The sequence below is a fragment of the Emys orbicularis genome, chromosome 10 (genome assembly GCF_028017835.1).
Source record: "Emys orbicularis isolate rEmyOrb1 chromosome 10, rEmyOrb1.hap1, whole genome shotgun sequence".
NCBI classification, from domain to species: domain Eukaryota; kingdom Metazoa; phylum Chordata; order Testudines; family Emydidae; genus Emys; species Emys orbicularis.
The window spans coordinates 87,066,516-87,087,180 of record NC_088692.1 but is presented as its reverse complement, the minus strand read 5'-3'; the positions used below and the strand labels follow the sequence as shown (position 1 = coordinate 87,087,180).

The window sequence follows — 20,665 nt, the reverse complement described above, 5'->3', positions numbered from 1 at the left end:
ACAGGGAAGCCATTTGGGGGTAGTTTATCTCTTTTCTAGATAACATCTAAAGCACCTGCCTAGCCCAAGAACAGTATAATCATTTAAACAGGGATTTACCAGACATTGGAGTAGCGTGTGTAATTACTTTGATACTCAGCCAACCCTGATCTATAGATTTCACGGCCACACTTTATATCAAGGTTACATTTATGAAGCATGTTAATAAATGATTAATAGATGCTATAAGCCTTGCATGAGTATATGTGTTACAGATTATTATAACAACATCTTCTACCGATGGGCTAGATCAGTGATTTTCAACCTGTGGTCCGTAGATTCCTGGGAGTCCGCGGACTGTCTAAGGGGTCCGCAAAAGGTTGTTACCATAGAACAGTGGTTGTCGACTTGTGGTCCACAGACCATGTCTAAGATTTCCAAAGGGGTCTGTATCTCCATTTGGAACTTTTTAGGGGTCCACAGATGAAAAAAGGTTGAAAACCCCTGGGGTAGATGATTATAAACACCTTATTGATACATTGGACTCTATAAGAATTGACTAAAGATTTATTAAAACATATTAATCACCTCTAATCCCTTTGTAAACTATTGATAAATGTACCCTTAATGTAAAGTGTGACCAATTTCATTAGCGAAATCTAACCCTGCCTTCCTGGCTCATGCAGTAGATTAGCTTAGAACAAGAGCTAAAGATTCTGTGGCTAAAGTAAAGCCAATCACTGGGATCCAGCTGGATCATTCAGGGGAATATAATTCAGCACCTTTGCCTGGTTTCATGTTCTCCATTTGTATACAGGACACATCCGTATTTAACAGCAGTCACTGACCTCCTGGAGTTTTCAGGTCATAGGTGCAGGATTATTTACTAAAGTGTTCATGAATCTAACGTTCTCCGTGGAGTCACAACTTTTTATAGCACCCATTAGTTTGGCATCAAATATCAGTCAATTCTTTTACGCTTGTGCAGTCTTCTCAGACCTGGTTTGTGCTCTGCTTGGAGGATGCCTTACACAGCACCACACTCAGCTGCGTGGAATCATGCATCAATGTTTTGTATCCAAATACAGTGTTATGGTTTGTATAATTTTATATAAACCGTGAAGTAAGATGGCTATCAGGAAATGTAATGGACTTACCTGCTACTAGATGATCACAATGGTCCCTTCTGGCCTGGGAATCTATGATTCCATCTGTCTATTCAGAGCCAAACGGGAAAAATCTAATCAGGACACTTATTTTCCAGCTAGAAAACACAATGTGCAATTGATTTAGCAGGTTTCTGGTATCCAGATTTGTCTGTGTCATTTGTTACATCTATTCGGGACAGTATTCAGCCCGGGAGGTCATTCCCATGTTGGTGCTTCTTGGAGCTTCATTTCCAGGTTGTGCTCACCTTGTGTTTCCATGTCTTGTAGGTTACACCGTCACCTCAGTGATGTCTCCAAAGCATGGAAGGATTTATGTAGCGGGAGCTCCCAGGTTCAACCACACTGGGAAAGCAATTATTTTTACAATGCACAGCAACAGAAACCTAACTATTCACCAGTCTTTGAAAGGAGAACAGGTAAAATCTAAGGAGATACATGGTACAGATCTATGGGGCAGACTTCTGAAATAGGCTTGATTGAATGCACTACTGTATATGCAGGGCCAGCTCCAGGCACCAGCATTCCAAGCAGGTGCTTGAGGCGGCAATCTGCAAGGGGCGGCAGTCCGTGTGTTTTTGCCGCCCCGAGCAGCGCGCCGAATTGCCACCGCGGACGGCGGGGGCAGTCCGTGCGCCGTTAGGGTGGCACGCGTGTTTCCACGGCGGCAGCAATTCGGCTGCAGCTTCTATGTTCAGCTGCCGCCGGCGGCAATTCGGCGGCTTCGGTCTTCCGGCTGAAGACAGAAGCTGCCGCCGAATTGCCGCCACCGCGGAAACGCACGTGCCGCCCTAACGGCACATGGACTGCCCCCGCCGTCCGCGGCGGCAATTTGGCGCGCTGCTTGGGGCGGCAAAAACAGTAGAGCCGGCCCTGTGTATATGGCTGTTATCATTAGTCCTCGGATCCTAGGTATATTTCTCATCTATCTGACCTGACGGACAAAAGGTCAGTTCTTCATCTGATGTAAATGGGCTCCATTGACCTCAGTAGAATTACACCCGTTTACATCAGCTGCAGATCTGGCCCAAAGGCTTTGTAACACATGTTGTGGTTTAAAAAACCCTGTAACCACTACATTTTATTCTGAATGTTTTAAGTTTCTGATCAGGAGATTTGCTCGTTTCCCTACTCCACTCAGTGGAAACCTACCAATATTTAGTTGAGCAATATTGGTAGCTTCTGGTTCCATCCATGAATTCCGGAGAAACAGATTTGGGTGCTCTCTCTGTGGTCTTTGCCTCCCTCCCTGTGCAGATTACTTCTCTGTTATGTTGAAATGAAAGCTAGATATTTTAACAAATCCATCACCAGCTAGGGATTTCATGTCTTTCACTGTGCTGGCAACTCTGACTTTCACAGCTGTAGCAGGGATAGAACTCAGGTCTTCCTATTTCAGACAGGTGTGAGCAAAAGGAGGGGTTTATTTTTAGTTGTTCCAAACCTAAGGCCTTTGATACACTGTTCTGCAGGCTGGCACCTATCCAGCAGAGGGCAGTGGTGTACACGTACACACACCCCACCCACCAGCAAGTGCAATAGAATATGGAAAGAAACTTATTCTGTGCATAAAACTTACTAGAAGGTTGCACCCTGTGTTGCATCTGTAGACCAAGCTCATTTAGGGTGATAGCAGATAGCAAGTGTGAAAAATCGGGACGGGGTGGGGGGTAATAGGAGCCTATATAAGAAAAAGCCCCAGATATCTGGACTGTCCCGATAAAATCAGGACATCTGGTCACCCAAAGCTCATTGCGCACACCAGGGGCTTCTTGCCTCCCTCCGTTCCCCTCCCCCACAAGTGCTCTGTGTGCCACCCTCCCATCCCCCTCTACTTCAAGGACTCCCTACAACCTCACCCACCCCCTTCCTCATGCTACGGGTCTGAGTGCCCCCATCCCCGCTTCCCCCATTCTTCCCACCATCCTGCGTGCGCTCCGGTGCCCTCTCCCTTCCCCTCACCATTCTTTCTGTCTGGGAGCTAAGTCTTGCAAGGTGCCAGCATGTTGAAGTCTTTGGGGGGTGGTGGGTCGGCAGAGCTGAAAAGGGGGGTACTGTTGTGCTGGAAAGTGTTAATAGCCGCCATCAAAGGGTTTTCTGAACTATAGACATTTCAGAGGCAGTTGAAGGTACTAGCTCTGCCGACCAGACTCCAGGGGATCCGTGGCCCCATTTTCCTCCTTCTGGTTTTCCCCCAGAGTCAGTAGGGTTCTGATCACTGGTGCCTAGAACGTTCCCTGAAATTTTGGAATTGATCGGGTGCAGCATTCTAAAGTTATCGCAGGACAGACAGACAGACAGATGCCGTTGGGTCGAGTGTCAGACCTGGCTTCACTCGCCCAATGACGGTTACACAATGGGGATGTCTACACAGGCACAAAAGCCCCACGGCGCAGCCATGGCAGGCCCAGGTCAGCTGGCTCGAGCTCGTGGGGCTAAAAATGCTGTGTAGACATTCGGGGTCTGGGACCTTCCACCCTTGCAGGGTCCCAGAGCTCAGGGTTCAGCCTGAGCCTGAACATCTACACAGCAATTTTTCAGACCCAGATCCCCCTCTTCCCCCCCCCCCGAGCCTGAGTCAGATGACCCGGGCCAGCTGCGAGTTTTTTATCCCCACGTAGACACAGCGAAATAGACTCGCAACCTCCTTCTTCTCCAAATAACCTTCTTCTTTTATCTTACGCCTCTGCCTCCTTTTTCTGTAAATCACCTCTGCACTCATGCCACATATAATGCAGCAGCTTTGGCTCTGACTGAGAGCACCCTCCCGCCTCTGTATCATGCTAAAAGCAGTTCCCTTGCATAAATCTGCTGCACCTGCTGTCGTCTGTCTGTCCTCTTATTCCAACACAGGGCCTGGAAATTCATCAGACACCATTGTTCCCTACCCAGCCTCCTTGGCCTGCTGGGATGGGTGAACCCTCCATACTGGGGGTGAAATTCACCACTCTGCAAAGGGCCAGTATCAGGCATTAAGTTCCACTGAAGACTTATTTTGAAAGGCCTTTATGCTGTACAGGGCGAGCTTCACCTTGTGTGAATTTTGCCCAGAAGCAGAAAAATGGCCAGGCTGGTTCTGCTCATATAGATTAGTTACGCATAAGCTGCTGTTAATCATCTCCACACAAAAAAAAAATTCAGTCCGATCTCCGGCAACCAGGCAGAAAGCAAGAGTGTTATCAATGGTACAGCTGCGCAAACCCAGAATTCCAGAATATTGCCGATATCAATTCTCTGTGTTGTGGTCCATATAGAGACATGCCTAAACTGTAACGTTCCCATCTGGATACAAGCTTTCCCAAAGTTTCGTGGGGGAATTGGACTCAGAGTTTTGATCCATCCCTAGTGATATGATGTAGCAGGACAGTCGATGACCAGCTGACCTGGTGGTCTGGCACTAGCATTCCCATTTCTGCTAGCCTAGGTGTCCCGGAGGGGGCCCCAGTCCAGGTGTGTGCAGCAGGCCTCGATCCCACTTGCGTGCTCCTCTCCCTCCCCTTGGGGTTCCACTGCTATAGAGGAGCAGGGGGACAAGGTGGGGGACCCAGGCCCACCCACTCCACCACGTCCCAAGCCAGGGCCCTAGGAGTTTGACAAAGTGTCCAGACCAGCTATAGCTCTACCCCAAGTGACGCTTGCCCCTGGGTCACTTCCTACCAGACTGGCGCTCTTCTGTTTGGGGCCTGGTCACTGGCTTAGAAGACTCCACTTGATAATGGCCTGGTCAAAGGAATCTCTTTTAGGGCTTTCAGCTCCCAAAGTGTGGGTGGAAAGATCCCTACTGCTAGAGCAGCCTTAACGAAGCTGTAGCCACTCCTATCCCAGCTCCCAGCATCAGCCTTTTTTCCTAGTGCAGCCTGTACCTTCCCCCCCACCCCGCCCCCTTTCCTGGGCTACCTGTGTCAATTATTCCTCCACTTGATGCATGCCCTGCACCTGCTCAGGGTGGGTCCTCCCTGGCCCAGGAGTGCTCTATTCCATGCCCTGGTTCAGGTTGGGGTCTGTAGAGCCCATACGGTCTCCCTTTGAGAGTAAAGGACTGATTCATTCAAAGTAGCTTGAGGAAGAAATGGTGAAGGGGTGTCTAATAGAACTGGGGCGATTGCCCAGCATATACAGTCTGCACAGGGAGGGAATTCTGCAGGGCAGAAGAATGAAGCCGCCATAGGCTTGGAGGGAACCCTTCAGCTGAACTATACACGCGTGTACCTACATTTAAACAATCTCTCCTTCAAAACCTAACAGGAAAATGTGACACTAAGAGAACTCAACAATGCCAGAGAAAGGAAAAGAGTCTGATCATTAATCTTTTAGCATTCAAATTCTTTTCCCGGAGATCTGTCTAGACAATAAGTTAACGTGTCTCCGTTCAGAAGACTGGAAATTCCACTCACTCCAAGGGTGTCATCCCTGAGGTATTCAATTCCTTAGAAATACAGAGACGTGTCGGAATACGTGGTGTTCTCATTTACATTCCAACCATTTTCTCCTTTCCGGCTCTTTCAGATTGGCTCCTACTATGGAAGTGAAATAAATTCCATCGACATTAATGGAGACGGGATGACAGATATTTTGTTGGTCGGTGCCCCCATGTACTTCAGCGAAGGCAGAGAGAGGGGGAAGGTGTACGTCTACGTTCTAAAAGAGGTAATTAAGCTGTGGTTGTTCCATCTTTGCTCCTGCCCCAGAAGAGGCTTTGGAATAGCCTGCACGTCAATTCCCCTTCCTCAAACTTGGCTACTCTCTGACATGGTCCTCACCCTGCCCTGGGCACTCTGCCGGGGTGTGAGTACAGACAGCATCCGGCGTCTTCCAGGGGACAATGCAGCAGCTCCTGTGGGAGAATGAAAGCATGCTGGCAAGGAGAACACTCCCATCATGCTCTGCTTGGATACTCTGGGTCCATCTACACTGAAGCTGGAGTTGTAATTTCCAGCTCAGGTCGAGGTACATGCACTAGCTTTGATGGAGTTAGCCCGCTGAAACTAGCAGCATAACTGTGTCAGCATGGCTGGTGGCTCGGGCTAGCCACCCGAGTACCTACCTAGGAGCACGGACGGGACTGTAGTCAGGTGGCTAGCCCATCCACCATGGCTATGCTGCTGTTTTTAGTGCACTAGTTCAATCAGAGCTAGTGCGGGTATGTCTACCTGAGCTCTTTACCCAAGTGCTGTGTAGATATACCTACATGTACCCTAAGACAGGCAAAGGTGTCCTCTCTGCTCTGCTGGACAGAGGTGCTTTTTCAGTCCTGAGAGACAGACAGACAAGGTGCAGCTCTGCTTGGCCAGATGAACATCCGAGGGCACCTGCTCTGCTCAGATGGATGAATGAAGAGGTGGATTGGGCCCTCGAAGTAGGTGGCACACTGCACATGGTGTCCCATTCGGCAGTCTTACCAAAAATACCAAGTGGGTATCCCAGGCTGGATGCAGGGCCATGGCACATACACAGCTGGCTTGTCCAGAAGTACAGCCAAGTTGCCTCCAAAGATCACCTGGCATCTTTTGTCACAATCCAAAGGAGACACAGAACTTGGAAGCCCTTCCCAGCTGTGGCTGCTACTAGACTTTGAGCGAGTTTGCCTCTTTTCCTTGTTAATAAACCGTCCTGGTTTTCTGATGCCAGCGAAGGGAATCTAGACCATACTAAAGTGCAGCTGCATTGTCTCGGGGTCCCTTTCAACCACTCTTGTTCCAAACATATTCACAGACCTTGGGAAAGGCAATACTAGAAGTTGGATTACCTTTCCCTTTGGGAAAACGTCTTCTGGCTACTGGCCCCTTTGTCCAGCTCACACTCTGGGGATGGGCTTCTGGGTCCTGATCGAAACCCCATTTTAATCCGGGGAAAGAATCCCATTTCTTCAGTGGGTTTTGTATCAGGCCCCTGGGGCACCAGGGTCTTCTGGCCAGACCATCTCCTGCTCCCAGTGCCTCAAGGATGGTCCCATTGAACATGGACGGCGTTTCTTCTGCCTTGTCAGCATTTTCCCATTCCCAGAGTCCTGGTGCCTCTCGAAGGTTGCTGCCCTGCCCTTATGGAAAAGCCCTACAGAATCCAATAAAGAATGAAAAGTTTTATTTTCTTCTTTTAAATCATCCTATGGATTTTAACAGAAAACTATATGCCTGCAGTGGAAGCCATAGGATTGTTCAGATGGTAACAAGGGTTCCAACCAGCTAGAGAAAGGATCGTATTCTGTACAGACTCCGTGTTTCTAGACTTAAATCCCATTTTGTTTCTGTAGAACCTTTTAAATGTTATGGGACTTTCCATAATAACCTGTTCAGTCTTAGCCTGAGTCTGTAAAGTGCGGGACATGCTCAAAGATTGCAATGGTGTGGGCTAGTGGGAAGGGACTGAGCCTTCTCATCATTCATAAGGAAGTGGTTGGTGCTGGGTCAGAGCTTTTGGGCTCTGGTATCACCTGGTACTAGGTGCCTGAGAGGAAAATATAAATGCCCCGATGCTGGCAGTTGAGGGCACTCAACATCTCTCTGGGGACGCTTAGCATCTCAGAGGCTGTGTGCTGCTTTTCCACATGTGTATTTGGTTGTAGAACTTTGCCTGTAGCAATGGTGTTTCACAATCTCAAGCAAACCTTTTATCCAATTATTCAAGCATGTAATTGAATGAGAAAGGGAAAAAAAGACATCAGTGTGAGCCTTCACGGTGGCATTTGCTGGTTCCTTGTTGATTCGTTGTGGGAAAGGCTCCTCTAATAACATTTCAGAATTATGCTGTCTTCCTTGTTTGGGAAATTGTTTGCAGATTGCACTACCTCTGTTATGATTTCCTCTAGGATTCCAAACTCTCTGAGGTAATGACCAAAAATAGTCTCCGTAGACAGGAAGAGCCATTCCTTCTCCTTCTCCTTCTCCTCCTCTTTCTTGGACATCCTTGTAGCTTTCACGAGATTTTAAATCTTGGCAGCGCTGAAAAAAGCCGTAAGCTCAGTCTGATTTTTATTGACAATGCAATGATAAAATTAGATCCCCCACATTGGCACTAAGTACTATCTTGAGTACAGTAAACAGGGAAGCGCTGTTAAGGAAGAGAGATATACCTTTTAGCATGAAAGCTGATGATTTCTGTTCAGAGACACACAGTAGCAAATGTTGCATTATTTCCATAAACCCAAAGTAGGATTAGCAGTAAGTGTCGCATATGTGTGGTGACTTCAGGTCACCTCCAAGAGGAATGTTACGTTTGAAAACAACACTTGAAAAACTCCTTTTGGTCTCAGTTTGCTTTTGCTTTGTGACCTAAGGAAGCCAGTAAATAATTATAATTGGTTAGGAGGATTTTGTAACAAATGCCCTCGCCTCCCAAAAAAACATGTTGTGCACTTCCTGCTCCGTGAAGACTATAAACAGAGGCACTGTCCCTAGATTTTAACTCTTGAAAATTGGAGATTGGGCGTTACCGATGGGAGGGTCCCTCTCACTCTCCAGCAAATGCCTGAAGTAGCTGGGTTTCAAGACCCCATTCAAGGCTCACCTGTTGGACCCATGTTTCCTTGGCTCTGGGTTGAGACGTGGCAGGTTAGGTCGGGTTGTTTGATAAAGGTTTGTGCAATATGGCCAGTTGATTTCCTTTTTTAATGCAAACAGCGTCGCCAGCGGCCACAGCAATGGGTGCCTAAAACTGAAATAATAGTAATAATGCCGAGTGAATAAACAGAATTAATCTGACAAGTGAGGCTCTGTGAAATTGCAGGGGAAATTTCAGCTGAAATATTCACACAATTTTCTTGACTTGGTTTCGTGCCCTTGGTTTTTTTATTTTGGGGGAACGTTAATGAAATCAGCAATTTGGCAACGCTGCTTGTGTTCACGGTGCAGTTTTGCTTGAAATGGGCTCGTTGTCACTCTGAAACTTGATGACCACAGCACCTGTTTTGAATTTGCAATAAAATGCAAAAACGTTCAGAGCTGGAGCTGGCCTCTGCTTACATGTTCCGCCCCAGCCTCACAGGCTGCAATATCCAGGGATCTGCCCAGCTGTGGAATCCCCAGACCCACCCTGTCCCCCCAAAAAATACAGTGCACAGGGCTGAAATGAGCCCCCAGCAGGCAGGGCTCTGCTGTACACAGTGGGTGAGCACATGCCCATGCTTCTGAAATACTGCGTCCCTCCCACAGCAGAACAGGGTGCAGAGTTTGCCTCAAGATGAGCAGATCTTACAGCAATATAGATACAGAATAATATTTGTATGTCCAGATCCCTTCCACTTAAAGATCTCAAAGCACCAGACAGATATTAATGAATTAAGCTTTACAACACCCCTATGAGGAAGGTACGTGATCTTGCCCCTATTTTACAGATCAGTAGGCTGAGGTAGAAAGAATCTAAGTGGCTTACCAAGATGATAGAGCCAATGTTTGGTTGGGCCAGAAAAAGAATCCAGGGGTCCTGATTCTCTGTTCTGGCCAGGAGTCCGTAATGCTTAGTGTTCTTATTACAATGGGCAGCAATCTCTGTGGCACTTTCTTTCTCTCCTAGCTTAGGTATGTACATGGCCCCCCTCATTACTATATTTTCACCTCACACCACTCCTGCTATTATCCTCATTTAACAGATGGGGAACTGAGGCACAGGGCGGCAAAGTGACGTGTCCAAGGTCACATAGAAAGTCTGTGGTAGAGCAGAAAATTGAACACGCGTCTCCCAAGTCTTGGGCTACTGCTCTAACCACTGAACCATTCTTTCTATCTACCTAAGGCTTTTATACTGCTGTCTGTCCTTCCACATGAAGTCAGTAGCAATAGCAAAGCCCTTAGTCATGGATTTTCTGGCTCTTCTCTCTTTTTGGAGTACAGTCACTATTTAGGTTTGGGGAAGGGGAGTTGTTTGTTCTGTGGGGTTTTAGGGAGTTGGTTGATTGGTTGTCTCATGATTTGGGATTTTTTTATTCCTTCATCTTCATTGCTGTTTCTCCTTCCCCTTTGAAGGACCGGTTTGTTTTCAACGGAGCTCTGAAAGATTTGCAGAGCTACCAGAATTCTAGATTTGGCTCTTGCATTGCCTCTGTCCGTGATCTGAATCAAGACTCCTACAACGATGTTGTCATTGGTGCTCCTTTGGAAGATGACCACCAAGGAGCAATCTATATCTTCCATGGCTTCAAAGAAAACCTCCTGAAGATGTATAAGCAGGTATGGTTTCCCTTGTCCCATGATTTCCCCACCAGCGAATTCCAAGAATTGTAATTTTCTCCCACTTTAGGGCCCCTTAGAGTGGTATATTTAGTGTAAATGAGAATCAGGCCCTGAAAAGGGGAAAAATACAGTTTGGAATAGTTTGTGGAAATTTGACATCATTTCTGAGGTAATAGTGCCTCAGATGTTCACAAGCCAGGAGTGATCTCAATTCATCTCTGACTACCCATTTTTTCCATATCCATTTATTTCACCCTTGAGTCTCCCATGGAGACTTTACCAACAGGAGAGGGCTAACATTTTTCGTGTTCCTGAAAGTGAGACGTGGCAAGAGATAGTAGTGTCATATCCTCCCTTGGTCAACCTATCCTGGGCAAGATCTACTCCTGATGCCATCTCATGGGCAGGGATGGTGTCCCTAGCCTCTCTTTGCCAGAAGCAGGGAATGGACGACAGGGGATGGATCATTTGATAATTACCTGTTCTGTTCATTCCCTCTGGGGAACCTGGCATTGGTCACTGTTGGAAGACAGGATACTGCTCTAGATTGGGAATTGGTCCTGCTTTGAGCAGGGGGTTGGACTAGATGACCTCCTGAGGTCCCTTCCAACCCTGATATTCTATGATTCTATGGACCTTTGGTCTGACCCAGTATGGCCATTCTTATGTTCTTATTGTGTTACCAGAAATCAGTGAGAGGATTAAAATGGAATTCTCCCCACTACATTTAATGTGTGTCTACACTGCAAGCTTCATTTGGTGGTGTGTAGTGCACATACGTGCGTAGCGCCCCTAGCACTGGTATAGCAGTGTAGATGGGGAGGCATGGTGAGCGTATACCTGAGCACATACCCTGCACTGCTCACTCAAGCCGTGCCTTCCCGGCTACACTGCTATTTTTACCAGTGCAGTGTCCCGCTGCCTCCCTGCTACTGGAGTCTTTCCCCACCAAAGGAAAAGCCGGCAGTGGGGAAAGGCTCTGGCATAAGAGTTTCCCCACTACTTCCCCCCTGCCAGAGCTTTTCCTCGCCACAGTGAAAGGCTCTGACATTGGAGAGCTGCTGACGGCTTTCTGCACTGCTTCCCCACTGCCAGAGTCTATCACTAAGATCACAGTGTGGACGCAGCTTGCTTTTCACTGCGATGTGTGGCTACACATACTGCACATGATGCCGACATTGGTGTGTAGTGCAGGCACAGCCTGTGAATTATTCAGCAAGGTAAAGTACATCAGAGGTCATTGGCAAGACTACTTTTCAGAGAGAAGCTGCCATAATCAAGAACATGAACTATCGCATCTCCAAACATCTGCTATCTCTATTAGCACTTGTAATGCTTTTGCCTAGCTATCCAGTATTTTCTGTGTTTGGAAGTTAACTTGTTCTTTCCATGCGTCACTAATTAATCAGAGAATCTTCTTTTGCCCAGATTGTTCTTCTTAATGTTGCTTCGCAGGCTCCAGTATAAAATCTGTCTCCAATGACAAAATCTGGAGGTGAAATCCTGGCCCCATTGAAGTCAAAGAGAGTTTTGGCATTGACTTCAGTGGGCCAGGATTTCACACTCGCTGTTTAATTGTCCCATAATGTGACTGTAAAACTGGTTCCAAGATATTTCCCTCACATTTCCATGCTGAAACGCACGAGATACGAAAGATGTATCGAAAAGAAATGGGATTTTTAGAGCTTCGTACAGTGGGACTGGTTTTGTAAATGAAACAGAATCATAGAAATGTCGGGGGCGAATATGTGGAAGGGACCTCAAGAGATCATCTGGTCCATCCCCCTGCACTGAGACAGGATTCAGGTAGACCTAGACCATCTCTGACAGGTGTTTAACTTGTTCGTTAAAAACCTCCAACCTGTTCTTCAAATCCTCAGCAGAACCATCCTCAAGAGTTAGGAAAATGGCACAGCCGCCCACTCAAACTATTTTCAGTGGAAAGTTCTGAGAGTGATACCGCTCAAAAGCAAATGTACTGGTTTCCCAACAAATGATGTCAATTTCTTTTCCTTCAGTCATTTGAAAGTGACTCACGTAGCTCTGAGTGCTCTAAAGCCGGTGGTTAGTTCAGTGATCTCGGCTGAACGTAACACGTAAGCGTGATTACTCCACAAGATCAAACTTTAATTTCTAGATCCACTGACTTGTCAGAAAGCAAGCAGGGAGCATGTTTTGTAGAGCTGTGAGCTCTGTGTGTTAGAGACTAAGGCCTGACTGACATAGGCACAGGCTTGTGCACCGGCAAGTGAATTTATGTGCATTCACACCCACGTATACCCATCTTTATGCACATATACTCACACTCATGCACCCACATGTGCATGTTCCCACATACAAATGCATACGTGTGCTCACACTTATGTTTTCACACACACGTTCATGCTCACAAACATACTTTCACCTTTACACACTGCCATTCATGCTAGATTCCCAACAAGTGAGTCTGAATGGAGGTCTGAAGGTGGTGCACCAAACCCACAAGGGAGTTCATCGCCTGAAACAAGAGATCCTTGTTAAAGGATAAAACCCAAGCTAGAATAGGGTACTGGAATGCAAGAACCACTGGGAAACTGAGTCAAGAAGTCAGAGAAATGACTCGTTCAATATTAGTATTGTTGGAGTGAGCGAAATGAGGAGGACTGGATGCAGAAGACTCCATTCAGATGGTATTACACTACTCAATTCAGAAAACTTAACACATTCCACCAGAGAGATCTGTGAAGAATACTTGGTGTCTGCTGGTGGGACAAAGTAACCAATGGTGACGTGTTACAAAGGACTGGCCAACAGAGTGCAGAGACAGTGATTCGAGAAAGAAGGCTGAAGTGGTCTGGATATGTTGTATGGATGTCAAGAAACGTGGCATTAGACAGACGGAGAGGGAAACGCCGGCTTGTCTCATGAGTCACAAGGCACAAGAGCATAAAATAGTAATAATAGTAATAGACTACTCATGCTAGAAACGAGAGTGGATTTCTTTTTGTGCATTTCAGAGAATAGCCGCCGCAGACCTTCTTCCAGGCCTGATGTATTTTGGATGCAGTATCCATGGACAACTAGATCTAAATGAAGATGGCCTCATAGACCTAGCAATTGGCTCCCTTGGAAGTGCTGTGCTCTTATGGTAGGTTATGCCTCTGGGTTTTGTAACTGCCCTCTCACCAAAGTTCATTGAAATATGTTGTCATTTAGGGGAACAACTGATTCTCCAAAAATATGACCGATTTTATACCCTTAAAAAGCCCTGCAATATTCTACAATAATGATCCAATATACTTAGGCTTGGAGAATTAGATTTTGTGTGTGTGTGATTTTGACAGATATCTGTATTTATTTATTGTTTGTATTTTTATCAATTCAAATGTATTACAGTTGTGCAAAATTATGGGTTGTCAGCATTTTTTTTACTGTTATCCATTTAAATTTTCACAGTGGTGGGAAATTATAGAGGAGGGTCAGACAATAATTATTCAATGACAGTAATAATTAGGATTCAAAAAGTTAAAGCTTTATAATCATTAAACCACAAATTGTCAATATCACATATCAAAATATACAAAGGAAACATACTTCAATCAAATTTTAGTAAGTTCTCAAGCATCATTTTGCTCACTTTGCTTATCTGTCAATTTCAGTTATTATTGATGGAAAGATTTTGTTGGTTTGTGTGTGTGTACAGTGAAATCAACACTTACCAATAAAGATCTAATTCTTCCAAGCCTAAATATCCTGAGAAGCAGCAGGGTTCTGGACCGTTTCTGTAGAATGGTATTGGAAATGTAGCTGTGCATGAAAAGGTGTCAAAACATCACTGAATTTCATAATTAATTCCCCAGGAGTTTCAACCAAAAACCAAACTTCATGTTGTTTCCCAAAGCTCTCTTGGTTTTATTTAATTCATAAATTAATACATCAAAGCATTAATTAATGTTTGGAAAGCACCTTGAAGGCAGGAGGACAGACTCTCAGCCGATGTAAATTAGCACAGCTCAGTGGAGCTACACCAAATTTATACCACCTGGAGATCTGTCCTGAAAAGTGCTACCCACTTGCAGAGGACCAAATTCTCCTCTCAGTTCTGAGCATGCAACTCCATAGAAGCCAATGGGATTACAGAGGAGAACTTGGCTGTACCTTCGTTAGTGTTATTCTTCACCTACCAGTCTGCAATTATTTCCTCTCCCGAATCCCAGTTGAAGACTGATCATTGTACAATAGCGGCCTACGGTCTGAGCCACGTACGTCGTCACCTGAGGCCATGCTTAGCCAGGTGTCCTGCGAGTACACCTGACCCATGTGACTCTTCAAGTTCCTGAATTTCCTGCCAGTGCCTTCTTCCTCAGTCTTCCAACTGTCACCAACTGTCACCTCCTTGGAGTGGCTATGTTAAGGAGGGTGGCACTATGAAAGGGGGTTGCTGCAGCTATGTGGGGTGTCACATGTAGGCAGAAGGAGGCTGGTGTGGTTTGGGCTATGCAGGGGTGCAGCGGAAGCCCCCGTGCTCCAACCCCACTCCACTCCCCAGCAGAAGCGCCGGACGGCGGGGGAAGCCCCAGCCTCCACACCCTGGCTGTGGCCCCAGGACTGGAGGAGCCCTGGCTTCCTGCTGCGGCCTCAGGACTGGGAGAGCTCTCACTCCCTGCTGTGGCTCCAGGGCCCTGGCGGGGTGCCGGGGGGTGGACAGAGCTTTTCCGGACTTGGGCCGCGGGGGGTGGGGAGAAGAATGAGCAAACAGGAGGCCACAGTGGGGGGCGGAATGGGGCAGGACCATCGGTGGAAAAGGGGCGGGGCCGGGGGGGGAAGGAGCAGAACGGTGTGGAGACGTGGGAGGGGCCACAGGCAGGAGGGGCAGGACTGCAGGTGGAAGGTGTGGGGAGGGGGCCCCCCTACTTGCTCTACCCCAGGGCCCCACGAAACCTTAATCTGCCTCTGGATGGGATGCTTCACATCTTACTCCAGGGAGAGCCCTGTAAAACCTATGTATAGACACCCGTTTAGGTGTCCAAAGACGAGCCACAGCCCTGCGGTATAACTCGTGTACCTTGTTCCCACCCTAGGTCCCGCAGTGTTGTCCAGGTCAATGCCAGCATTCGGTTTGAACCATCCAAAATCAACATCTTTAACAAAGACTGCAAGCGAAATGGGAAGGATGCCACCTGCATGTCTGCATTCGTCTGCTTCACTCCAGTCTTCCTCTCGACTCATTTTCAGACGGCAAGTGTGGGTAAGCGAAGGCTCCCGCTCTGATTTTGCCATGGCTCTTGTGAGAATCGACCTTTTCATTTACCTGGCCTGCATTGGTAAGAGCACTGCCAAGCTGCCCCTGTCTATTAGCAGGAGTGAAGGCGGAAAGGGAAAATGAGCGAAGAGCTTGTTAGGTGCAGGGTAGCACTAAACACATGTGCTTAGTCTCATCTGACATGGCCCATTCTCGACCCAGGCCCCACCCCTTTTCGACCTGCACACTGGCAAGTAATGGAGGAGATGTGCCAGGCCCTTTAGATCTACCACTGCTCAGTGCAGGGGGCTGCACCTAGTACGTGTAACCTCTGCTCACCCCTCCACTGGAGTGCAAAGTCTTGCAGTTCCTCCTCTGCACTGTGCAGGGACTTGCAAAGTCCAAGCTTTGCCGTTAGAAAATGGTGGAAATCAGAACATTTGGTGACCAAAGAGGCTCTTGTTACCGACAGTCCACGCAAACCCGTGTAGGTCCCTGTGTGTAGCGGGGCAGATACCTTTTCTCCCAGGAGTGGGGTAAGCTGATTGGGGAAGAGGCCCACACCTCATCAGGCCACTGCAGGCCCTGATAAACGGGCTAAGGGAGGAGCTGGGTCAGTCTCACTCCAGCCTTGGAGTAGGAAGGGCCTGACTGCCTGGGAGCAGGGTACCTGATGCAGAGCAGGGCTGGGGAAGGGCAAAAGGAGCTGGGGAGCTCCAGCCTGGCAACTCCCCAGGCTGAGGCCTTGGTAAAGGCCTACGGAGGTACTGGGGCTGCAGAGGTGTAGCCCGGGGATAGGCAGAGGCAGCTGGTCCCACCCCTTTGCCAGTGATGAGTGGCCATTACAGACTGCAGTCTGCCCCAGAGAATGGGGGCTAGAGGGTGACTGGCAGTAGCCACTGAGGCAAAGTGGGTGTAGAGGGTTGAGGGTTCCCCTGGGAGGGGAGACCTAGAGCCGGGGGATACTGCTGGGGCAGAACCCCGAGGTAAAAGGCACCGGGGTCCGGGAGGGACACAGGAGCCTGAGGCAGGTGAGAGACCGGCCAGCAGAGGGCACTCCAAGAGCTGGAATTGAGCTAATTCCCGAGGCAACCAGCAGGAGGCGCTGGCGCCGTGCCGGGGAGTGCTCGATCTGCTACACTGCGTTCATAAAAATGATTCCAGTCCTCAGGGCGATTAGCACGGCCAGCTCTCACCGTCGAGCAGAAAACGCAAGCTGGAGCAACAGTGAATTGCTGTGCAAGTTTTATTAAAGAAAATAACCCTCGATTGGAAAATGTGCCGCGGTTCTAGGGATTGTGATGTAGAGGGAGCAGAGGGACCCCAGCCCCCCTGAAAGGAGATCGGCCAACCGCGCGGCAGGGCCGTGCACAGCAGTCCACCCAGCACTTGTTCTGAGGGTAGTCGAATTCCTTCAGGATTGACCTCTGCTCTGAGCTTTGTAAAGATCCAGAAGCAAGGCCGACTAGGCTGCAGCGTTCAGTCTCTCACGCTGGCTACTGCTCTGTTCTGGGACATCCTGGTTTATGAAGGGAGCCCTCCCAACCATGGGCTGTGGGAATTGTCACAGTTCTCGTACAGTCTGTGTGTGGGAGTTTGCTGCCTTGGTCTTGCATCCACACAGTACATCTGTGGGCCATATGCCTACATACTTGGCTAATATCACAAAGAGCCTTTATGAGCCGGTCGATCCTGCTTGGCTTTAAAACACTGCACGCTGCTCTGACCTGGAGTCTACACACAGGATGCCCATGACTCAGCTAGAACAAGGAGGAAGCAAAAACAGTGTGGCCTATAATAACCCCCCAACAATGTATAGTAAAATGCTATGACAGGGGCTTATGTTATGAGTGAAATCATGTCCCCAGTGAAGGCAATGGCAAAATTCCCACTGATTTCACCGGGGCCAGGATTTTCCCCTATAATGATCAAGGCTGAAATTCTGTGTGTAACTCACCGTGTCATTTTAGAGCTTGCAGAAGAGGGTGACACAGAAATGTGTTAGACGGGAGAGGAGATGCAGAGGGGTATCTCTCAGGAGTACAGTGCTGCTGAGGGCCAAAGGAAACAAGAGAAGAAAGAAGCTGAATTCTGAATGTCTTAGACTTTGGATCTTCCATCTATTTTTAGTATTGCACTAGCAGGGCATTTGGTCCTAGCACCGCACTAACACAGGCCGTTTGGGGTTTTGTCGTGGGGTGGGGAAGGGGGGGAATGTACAGCAGTATTTAAGAAGAAAAATGCTCTCTCATTACATATGTAAGGGATGACCTGCAAAGCAGAAAGGGTACTTTCCGAACCAGTACAGTGCATCGTGTGGATAGATAGCCGACAAATGTTTAAACAGCCTGTGCATTGTTAATCCGTGTCCTGAAATGACCCATTTATATGGTGGATTGTTGAAACACGAATGTAAATACTTCTAAAATGTCTGTTAAAAAGCCTAAAGTGGCTCCAGAATCCCAAATCCCTGACTCCCAGGTTCTCAGATATTGCTGGTGTCCACAAGTTCCTTTTCCTTCTGCGTTTGGCCAGAAGGTCATGACCTTTCCCCTCTGACCTCACCACCTTTTGTAACCTACAGGTTGGATTACTGAAGTGTGCACTACAGGGGGCTGCTCTTGAGAGCATCAGCTGGTGCAGAATCCAGCTGCTTGTCTGCTTGATATATGTGTCACGTGGAGCATATTAGATATGTAGTCTGGTTTCCAGTGCTATTCATGGGATTAACTTTGATTTGTTAAACCCTTCGTACTGGGTCTAGGCTGCCTTAGAAGCTACCTCTCTTTCATCTTCTGCTGACAGCCCCTAGATTTTAATTCTGGGAGACTGTTCATGACTCACCACTCTGGAATTTACTTCCTCTGCTAGCCAGCCTAACAAAGCCTGCACCTAGGTGTCAATCTCATCTTTATCCTCTCATCTTTGGCTGGGTTGGCATGATTGATGGAGCTGCCTTCGTGCTTTCAGTGGAGTTTCCTTCCGCCCCTATCAAGGTGTTAATTGTAAAGACGTTGTGGTGATTCGGTTGTATAGGAGCTGAGCTCCAAGGCTTGTGGAGGGTGCATGCTACAGCATAAGGCAGAAACATACATAAACAAATAATTCTGGGCTGTCACAATGGACAAGGTTCCATATGTGCTGACACAGTACAATGTGAGGGCTGTCTGTTTATACCTTACAACACTGGTTCTCAATCAGAGGTCCGGGGCCCCCTGGGGGGCCGCGAGCAGGATTCAGGGCGTCCGTCAAGCAGGGCCAGCATTAGACTCGCTGGGGCCCAGGGTAGAAAGCCAAAGCCCCACTGCATGGGGCTGAAGCCCAGGGCCCTGAGCCCCACCACCCAGGGCTGAAGCTGAAGCCTGGGCAATGTAGCTTCGGCGTAGCCCCTGTGGCATGGGGCCCCAGGCAATGGCCCTGCTTGCTACCCCTTGACGTCAGCCCTGGCTTTTATATGCAGAAAACCAGTTGTTGTGGCACAGGTGGGCCATGGAGTTTTTATAGCATGTTGGGGGAGCCTCGGAAAGAAATATGTTGAGAACCCCCTGCCTTACATGACCTGCGGTTTGGCCAGCTTCTTAAAAGGACAAAGTGGCAACAACCAAAAGTTGCCTTCTGATCTCTGAATTAGCATCTTGTTTTTAAAAGGGGGCTTTGATAAGCTCTGCTGATGACATTTTGAGTCCATGCATTGACAATTCATAGATATTAATTTTATTCTGGTAGGAGAATGTTCATTTGTGCTCTAGGAAAGGATGGAGCAGAGCGGAGGCTTTGCCACATAAAAATGTAACAGTAGAAAGAAATCAGAATCAAATATTTCCCTTTTCAGGATTAAAATACAATGCAACCATTGACGAGCGAAGGTACACGCCACGGGCTCATCTGGATGAAAATAGCGACCGGCACACTCATAGGCTGGTCACATTGTCTGCAGGACAAGAACACTGTGACAAGCTAAATTTTCACGTCTTGGTAAGTATAGATGGCACCAAACTTGGAGACTCCTTCAACTCCTTTTGTAGTCAGTGGAGAGACTGAGTGGGATTTAGATCAGGCCAGGTAAAAGAGTTCTGCTTGGCAAAGATCTTCATGCAAAACAGAGACACATCAGGAAGCAGTCACGTAAGCCAAGCGGAAGTGCCTCGAGTACATCACATGGCTGGAAACCGGGCTAAGCTTTATCTCCAAGTCCGGAGTTGTTATTGCTGGGTTTGATGTGGTTAAGGATGAACTCCGCTCCGAGTGAGCCGCTGCAGTTTTATAGCTGCTCAGTCTGCTATGTGAGCCAGCAGGGGACCTGAACTCCTCCCAATCCCCCGTTATTTTTTTCTAAAAGCCGTTTATCATTTCAGTGCGGTAATCTATGGAATTCATACCGGGCTGCATCGCTCACGTTTGAGGACCAGTCCAAATGGTTCTGAACTCAGTACAAACACACGCAGTGACTTTGATTCAGGACCAAATGTTTTCATTTTCCTTCCCAGACTTCTTCACTTTGTGCATTTCTCCTACCAGTAGACTCCCCTTGCTCTTGGGTTAGAAGCCAATTAAAGCTTCTGCATAGCAGAGCCCAGCCAAGAAAGAAATATGATCAAATTGACCAACCTAAATGATGGGAAATTACTCACAAGTGGAGATAGATCTGAACAGAAGCCTGGATCCAAACACCCCCAGATTTGGGGAAAATTTGGATCCTGATCTGGAGCTGAAATTCACAGCTAGCCAGGCCAAATCCCCAGACTCAAACTTCTGTGAAATTTGGGAAAGTTTGCATCTGAAGTTTGAATCTGAGTTAGTGATTTGCATTCATTTCTGCTTGTAAGTTTCTCTCTGGCATTATTTTCTAGAGCCAGATGTTCAAAAGACACCCCTCCCCCCACCCCCCCACACACCCATATTAAACATCTGCACCTTTGTTTCTGGTTCATTAAGACTCAGTCAAGGGCAGCCATTATGTCTCTCTATACGCAGTTGTTACAGTTTGGGAAATCTGGCGTGGTATAAACAATCACTCTTTGTGATGATCGACTGTTTCAAAGCAGATGTTCTGCACTCCTAAGTACCCCTTGCACTTCTACACACACACACACACACACACACACACACACACACACACACACCTCACATTTTAT

The 20,665-nt window shown here is 47.6% G+C and overlaps 1 protein-coding gene across 1 annotated transcript in view; it reads left to right on the top strand.

Moving 5' to 3' along the window:
• ITGA11 (integrin subunit alpha 11) overlaps positions 1–20,665 on the top strand; it is a 157,411-nt gene that overhangs the window by 92,956 nt on the left and 43,790 nt on the right. The window contains exons 12-17 of the mRNA XM_065412727.1: positions 1,416–1,564; positions 5,652–5,792; positions 10,103–10,306; positions 13,306–13,436; positions 15,370–15,536; positions 19,363–19,505. Coding sequence (XP_065268799.1) covers positions 1,416–1,564; positions 5,652–5,792; positions 10,103–10,306; positions 13,306–13,436; positions 15,370–15,536; positions 19,363–19,505 — 935 coding nt within the window. The remainder of the gene's footprint in view (positions 1–1,415; positions 1,565–5,651; positions 5,793–10,102; positions 10,307–13,305; positions 13,437–15,369; positions 15,537–19,362; positions 19,506–20,665) is intronic.